Raw genomic sequence first — 7,859 nt, 5'->3', positions numbered from 1 at the left:
TCACAACTTAAAAGCATGCGTCCCGGTGGTTTGGGACACGAGACTAACAACTCTCTCTCCCCTGGTAAAAGGGGATACCATTTACATACCTTCCCTAGTTATTGGGAACAAAACTTACTTTTCCTTCCCTGGTATTGGGAAACCTTTTGGTTAATTACTGTTTATACGGATTGCAACTAACGGCACTAAACGAAACTCTATCACTCAAGTCCCTACTACAAATACCGATTAGTCGCCGGGGTCAGGCGAACGGGTTATTAGTTGATAGCGCTATTTAGGTGTTTACCAGCCTCACACCGTGCCCTGGTTTGGGATCGGTCGTGAACTAATGTACTCAGAAATCCGTCAATGATGATAGAACATTGACATCGGGGCATCCTGCGGATACGCAACGGTTACCTAGTGTTCGGTATTGGAAAAACAGTTTAGTCGCTAACTTTTTGGGGTAGCTCCCCAGGGCATGTATAAACGGATAAATTAACCGGTGAAACAAGTTTTTGGTAATTAAAACTGGACAACTAGTGAACTCACTCAGCATCATTGTTGACCCCTTACTGCATGCTTTGCAGGTAACCAGTGACGAAGGAGCTTGCAGCTTGGGAACGAGTAGTGTCTGTTCACCCTTGTGTTGGGTGTGACCTTATTTTGAAACATGAACTTTGTTTAAACTTCTTTACTTAAGCTTCCGCTACTTGTTACTGTTTTGAACTTAAAACTTTAAACTCTGAACTTAATATTTGCTAAGCTTATGATTAGTAAGTATTACTTTTGTTATCAACTTAAGTATTCAGTATAATTGGTGGCTGGATCCTGGTCAGTCACGCCCCCGAAGCGGGTGTTATCCGCAGGTGGATTTTGGGGGTGTGACAATAATACCGCTTGGTCGGGTATTGAATGTTTGATCGTATTGTGATTAAATTATTGAGGTAACCCGCTTTAATCTGTCTTGTTTGAAATAAAGGCCTTTAGAGGTTAATGACCATGTCCCGGATATCCTTGGCATCATTGTATAATAAAAATGGCCATGTCTTATGCACGGGGTGTAGGCGTACACCTGACAGTTGCATAAGGGAAACGGTATCTCACTCTCTTGTGGGCCTATACTTGTGGCGTGTCTGTTAATCTTGACTCGGTTTCTACATCGGGCCCTAAATGTATAACGAACATGTAAATCTGTATACAAGATTATTTTTATATAATTGTCCCAAGTTATAAAAGTTTTGTGCCATATGCATTCAAATAAATTTTCTAAAACATTTTCAAAATGAGTCAGTTAAGTTGTATTTACCAGTGTAAACTGACGTATTTTCCCAAAAAGATTAAGTGACAGGTACTATACGTAATTGGCTGGGAGCTCAGGGCGTCAATAGGGAATCTTGCAAGTTCTAGATGCCTAAAGTCTGTTGAACAATATTATCTTTCTGTTTTAAGATCCGCCTGTGGATCCTTTACATTCCATTTGTATTACTTGGATATTACTTTATATCGGATTGTAATATATTTATCTTTTGCTTCCGCTGTGCATTTAAATTGTGTTGTTTGACTATGATGATATCAACTACATCATGATACTCCCCACCGGGCCCACCGGTAATACGTGGAAATATCGGGGTGTGACATAAGTGGTTTCTACTTATCTCTCATAAGAATTGTTTTTTCATAAGCATCTAATTGTTAACCTTAGACAACTTCTTCCGGGTTCTTCTCACATTAGTGGATAGCTCACCAACGTTGACAACATCAGCATCTTGAGCTATCCGATTTCCATTGGGAGTTGATCTAGAATCATTTTCAACTTCAACGGCTGAAGAGTCAGCCGTAACAGAGACAACATCCTTGCAACAGATCCCAAAACAACTAATCTCATTTAATAAAATAATGAACTCTTTTTAAACATACTAAACATACTTGCAAAAATAAATACTCACTCTTGAAGTTCGTTCAGCAGACACCTGGGAAGATTCTGAAAGGTTAACATCTTTAACTTCAGCTACCTCTTGAGTAACCTAAAGGATCATAATATATGATATCATATAAAAAAGTGCAGAATCCAGTCTTTGAAACTCAAAAGAAAAATAAATAGATTGAAAAAGTAATTTTATATGCTACCTCATCAGTATTTTCATCACCATTACCATCTCCACCAGCCAACTCAGCAATTATTACTGGATCATCACATGTTTTTTGCACGGTATAAACACGATAGTCATTTTTAAGATTAAACTCTGAAACATCAATCTTAAAAGCAACCTTCTTATCAACCAATCGAAATATCTCATGAGGGAAACATCCAGTATCATTGGCCTTCACCTGCCTCTCTCTTATGTCACTCGCCGCTAATCCAAGAAGCTTCTGAACATCTCTATCAAACATAACAAAAGAAACACTACCACTCTCATCCTGCACCCGGACTTGCACCTTGAACCTGAAATATATACAAATGACTAAGTAAACTGCAAAACTATATTCAAATGTCAGTCTTAAAATGTTATATAACGTTAAATAATCATCATTGCTTACTTTGTGGAGATGGATGTACATTCACTACGACATTTGGGACAAACCAAAGAAGTCGCAGGCAATTGAACAATATCATCCGAAACATTTTCAACATTCTGCAAGTATTCACTTTTACCCATCACCTTCTTGAAACACTTACGACAGGCAGGATAAAACCAACCATACTCTTCTTGCACAATCTTAATTGTCGCAACCACAACACAAGACATTTCCTGTAAAAACAATATATCAACTTGTAATCTCTAGACATTTCCTGTAAAAACAATATATCAACTTGTAATCTCTACTTTGACAAACATGCAGGTGATAAACCAAACTATATAAAAAGATGTGAAACCTTTTCTATCTCACTAATCTCATCAACATGTTTCTTGTCACACCTCGATATTTCCAGCTCAGCCCGGTGGAATATAAAATATTATTACAAACCCAATTGTCAGAAAATACTGAAATGATAATTACATACGAGTTTGTAATATTAAACCCATAGGCGGATCTAAATCAAATACACAGCATGTTCAACAGACATAAGGCATTACGGACTTGCAAGATCCTCTACTTAACGCTCAGAAGCTTCCAGCCAATTACGAGTAGTACCGGTCACTTAGTCTTTTGAAAATACGTCAGTTTACACTGGTAAATACAATTAACCGACTCATTTGAAAAGTGTTTATAAAATTGGTTTGGATGCACAAGGCATAAAATCTTTTATAACTTGGGAAAATTATATAAAAATAATCTTGTATACAGATTTACATGCTTGTCGTACGTTCAGGGCCCAGGATAGAAGCCGAGACATGATTAATAGACACACCACTAATATAATCCCACGGTGAGTTATCCTCAACAAGTGGGTATATCTTAAATCTTAATTCCCTTTTTGGGGAAAAGAAACCATATTGCAACTGACAGGTGTATGCCTACATCCCGTGCTTAGGTCGTGGCCATTTGCATTTAAATGAGCCCGAGGATATCCAAGACACGTTCGTATTAACCCCCAAAAGTTTATATATCAAACAAAACAGATTAAAACGGGTTATGTTAATGAATTAATGATGTGTGTCGGTGTGAATATATTTTTATGTATATTTTAAGCCCTTTTTAACACTTCAGTCAAGTTTTAAATTTATAAATCACGATATTTTACTAATACTAAACACACATATGGGCAAGTGCACCCATCGTGAGGATAGTATAGTGTTGGTAAGATATCGAGGTCGTCCAAGGACACAAGAGCTTTTAGTACCAGTTTATCCTCAATGTCTAATCAAATAAAAAATTTAGAAAAAGGTTTTAAATATGAAAATAAAAACTAAAAATGTTGAAAAATAAAATAAAAATAAAAACAGATAGACAAGATGGATCACTTGGATCCGACTCGCCTTTAGTGTAACCTTTGATGATTTCCGCACTTTTGCACTTTTTAAGAGATTATCTTAGTTATAGTAGTAGGCCCCTCTTTTGAAGATGGCGTTGCCCTCAACCCAGTAGTTTGAGTCAGTAAGGATACAATCCTAAAGGGTCGGAATATTGAAAGATAATTAATTAAGTTATTAATGCGTAATGTGGTAGGCCCCTCTTTTGAAGGTGACGTTACCCTCGGCTAAGTGGTTTAAGTCAGCAGGGATACAATCCCAAGTAGTCGGGTTAATGTATTAATAGTAGTTTACATATGAGGGGATCAAGCCATTCGCACCCCCGCCATCCAATACCAGTGGGTATTGAAGGAGGTCCTAGTAAGCTTGACCCAGGTCCTTGCAGGATCTATACAGTGAACAAGGCAAGAACCTTACCAAACCATTCCCTTAACCCCCGACCAGGTAGCCAACATATCTCTATATAGACCGTAGAGATATGAATGGTGAAAATCTTTTATTTTATATAGACAGTAAAATAATGCAAAGACGCCACAGACAAATGATAAGTAAGTTTCACCTTCAACATAAGAAACTAGTTATTAAAGTCATTAATAAAAACCAAATAAAAAGTGCGAAAAGATTAAAAATCAAAAGTATTACACTAAATGCTTGTCTTCACCAAGTGATGTAAGAGACTTAGGTAAACATGGCCTTTGATTGTCAAGAACTCTTACTATCAATCTTGGATCCCGAGACTACTACACACACTCTATGATGGATGATGGATGATGGTGGTGGATGTTGGTTGTAGTGGTGGTGGAGTGCGGGTGAAGTGTGAGAGAGGTGGTTTGCCAAGGGATGCCTTTGAAGTGAACCAAGCACCTCTATTTTTAGCCTGCACAGAAGCCCGGACACGGCCCCGTGTCCATCCACTTTCTCTTTCTTCATTAATTGCAATTTGTCTGCATTAGCTCCACACGCCCCCGTGTCCGCTGGGCACGACCCCGTGTGCAGAAGCGTATCTGTACTATCAAGATTTGCTTGGATTTTGCGAATCTTAGCGTTGACCACGGTCGTGTTGAGCTGGGCACGCCCCTGTGTTGGGGATAGAAGCTTCTATAGCTTTGTCCTTTCTGCAGACATCTGGCCACGCCCCCGTGTCCGCTGGGCACGGGGCCGTGGTCAGCCTTCTGTTCACTTGTTTTTGCTTGGGAGGATGCTGTCGAGGGGCCGGGCATGCCACGTTTATCCCTTTTCTTGTAATTATGTTAGATTTTGCTGCATATTTGCTCCTTTTGTTCATTTACTCTCATTTAATCCTGAAAATACAAAACGAAGACAAAAGCACCCTTTTTCCAACATTAGTACTAAAAAAGGATTAGTTTTATGCCTCATTTGATGTAATTTATATGTTGCATATTACACACATCAAATACCCCCACACTTGAATCTTTGCTTGTCCTCAAGCAAAACTCTTTATAATGTGGCTTACACTCCCAAATGGAATGGGTAGAAGAGAAGTTTTGGGCTTGTCTTGAGTATCGGGAATCCAAGATCTTTATTAGGCTTTATTTTTATGTTATTTACAATCCTATTCGTTATGATTTATTTAGAATGTTTCATAAGAGAAATTACTTATTTGGGCATAATATGCCTCTTTAAAATTCCATTTATATACAAGTTCACATACCTCACGGGAGATCACTCAACACTCGGCCGAAGATGTATTTTGTGAAACACTCGAGACCGGCATGGAACTTACTTCTACCATATGCTTGCCAAGCAATCAATCCCCCTCCTTTTTAACTATACACCTTTGTAAATATCAAGAGGACTTGGGGAAGGGTTAGGCTTGGGTTAAAGGTAGGTGGTTTTGGGTTAGTGGTTATTAAAAAGGGCGAAAGGTGTAAAAATCGTCGGTCGTCGTAAAACTTTTTGTTTTTGTGACTTTTTATTCAAACGAAGCATTTTCAAACAAAGTTTCTTTTGAGGAACTTGTTTGTTTATTGCTATACTTCATATTTTTTTTATAAGGAATGTCACATGAAAACCGAGCTTTTTACTAAAATAAAAGGGTTAAAAATAAAAAGGGTTTGGGTGGGTAAAGGGTGTTTGTTTTGTGAGTTTAGAAACGAAAAGGTTTAGGCTCAAAGGGGTTAACTAGCGGAATTTTGATTAGGTGGTAAAAAAAATGAAAAATAATTGTGTTGAAAAGAAAAAGGGTTAGTCCTAATGCCTCCATCATTTACTTACTTGGGTTTAAGTTGGTAAGGACCGGGAATGTATCGTCATGGCAAGTTCTAGAGTCGTGAGAAACCAAGCGGCTATTCACACAAGAAACGAAAAATGAGCATTTAATTTAAAGATGTGTATTTGTATGCTCAATAAAGGCTCAAAACTCACTTTTTGTGGGAATGGGTTTTTAATGTGGTCAAGTATATATAATCAAATTTTAACTAGATTTGTCATGCCGTTTCATAATTTTCTTATGTTGGTTCTTTTTATCACGACGCTATCGGTTGTAAATTTGTAAAAATATAACCTTTTTAGAACTTGTTATTCCCAAATTAAACCAAGACAAGTAAAAAAAAATGAAAAGTTTTTAAAAAATTTGGGGTGATTAGCGGTTCCAATAGAGTTTTGTGTAAGGCTTGTTATTAGGACTTGCAAAATTCAAGGTTTTAGCATCCCCCCCACACTTAAATTACACATTGTCCTTAATGTGTCCCAAAAATAAGTTTTTAGGTTGATTGAATGTGTTAAAAGGCGTTTAAAAACAAAAATTTATGTTACTGGGCGTCTGGACATGGGCCCGTGTTGATCCGGGCACGACCCTGTGTTCAGATTGCCAGTATCATAATTAACAGAAGGCTGGTCACGGGGGTGTGTTCAGTGAACATGACCCCGTGTCTAATTACCTAAACTGGGCATTTTCTGCAGATCATTGTGCATGAGGCTTGTTGGGCTGAGCACGGCCCCTTGCTGAACTTGCTGTAATGAAGAAAAATCATCGGGTGGCTTTGTTTTTGTGCATGGGGTGTGGGTTTAAGTTTCCCTTAGTAACCTCCATCATCCTGAGTGTGTTTTATTCTTGAAAATTAAAACTAAACTAGAAAGCATAAAAGTTAATCTAAACTAAACTAAGGATAGTTTTGCGGAATGCCTCCGTGGTGTGCCACGTTTATAAGGGTCCTTGGCTAGACCCAAAGCCAGTCATATGTTACCCAAGTGGGATGGTTTGCATCCCATGTTGCACCGTCAGAGAGCATCATCCAAACTTGAGTCTATGACTTTCATGTAGGTGATCGGGTCGTCATCTTCTACTCTTTTCCCAACCCCAAACTTCATCTCCTTGTCCCCAACCCTCAATGTTAGTGTCCCTCCATTCATGTCTACCATTGCGTGGGCCGTGGCCAGGAATGGTCTTCCTAAGATGAGTGGTACTTCGGTATCTTCCTCCATATCTAGTATGACAAAATTGGCCGGGAAGACAAAGTCTCCAACTTTTACCAATAGATTTTCGGCGACACCTTGTGGGTATTTAATGGATCTATCGGCGAGTTGTATGCTCATTTTTGTAGGGCTTGTTTTCTGTAACACCCCGAAAATATAAATCCTTAAATTGGAAAATTCAAAGAGTTAATAAACAAGAATTTACAAACTAGGAACTTAACCTAGTTAAGTTCAAGTCTTGAAATAATGCACAATAGGGTTAAGACACACAAACTTAAGAATAAAACAAAATTGAGGGGCTAAACTTGCCAAAGAGGAAAGTTAAATGCTGAATTGTGACAAAACTCACCAAACACACCATTCTTGGTGTGTCTGGTCGATCAGGAGCAAGAAAGGGGCGACCCCCATCCCTCAAACCCTAGAATCTTCACAAAATTCATAAATTAAGGCTGCAAATCTGCTTCAAATCAAGTTCTAAACACGAATTAACGATCACCTAATCATAGTGATCAACAGGTATGTAGAAAT

General features: G+C 38.3%; 1 protein-coding gene across 1 annotated transcript; it reads right to left on the bottom strand.

Moving 5' to 3' along the window:
* Positions 1 to 1,667: 1,667 nt before the first annotated feature.
* Positions 1,668 to 7,451, bottom strand: LOC110892998. Its single transcript, XM_022140123.1, has 5 exons — positions 7,170 to 7,451; positions 2,521 to 2,732; positions 2,110 to 2,425; positions 1,929 to 2,006; positions 1,668 to 1,835 (listed from the first exon to the last, which is right to left on the bottom strand). Exons 1-5 carry the CDS (start codon positions 7,449 to 7,451, stop codon positions 1,668 to 1,670), a joined length of 1,056 nt encoding a protein of 351 aa, XP_021995815.1.
* Positions 7,452 to 7,859: the final 408 nt, after the last annotated feature.

Source organism: Helianthus annuus, chromosome 12, assembly GCF_002127325.2.
Source record: "Helianthus annuus cultivar XRQ/B chromosome 12, HanXRQr2.0-SUNRISE, whole genome shotgun sequence".
Lineage (NCBI taxonomy): Eukaryota > Viridiplantae > Streptophyta > Magnoliopsida > Asterales > Asteraceae > Helianthus > Helianthus annuus.
This window is presented reverse-complemented; position numbering and strand designations above follow the sequence as displayed.

What these genes read in the sequence shown, in the direction of transcription:
- LOC110892998 (XM_022140123.1), bottom strand. Translation starts at nt 7,451, where the DNA reads ATGAGCATACAACTCGCCGATAGATCCATTAAATACCCACAAGGTGTC. An exon ending in GTGATGAAAATACTGATGAG is followed by an intron (nt 2,007 to 2,109) that starts GTAGCATATAAA and finishes ATGATCCTTTAG; the next exon opens with GTTACTCAAGAGGTAGCTGA. An exon ending in CTGCTGAACGAACTTCAAGA is followed by an intron (nt 1,836 to 1,928) that starts GTGAGTATTTAT and finishes ATCTGTTGCAAG; the next exon opens with GATGTTGTCTCTGTTACGGC.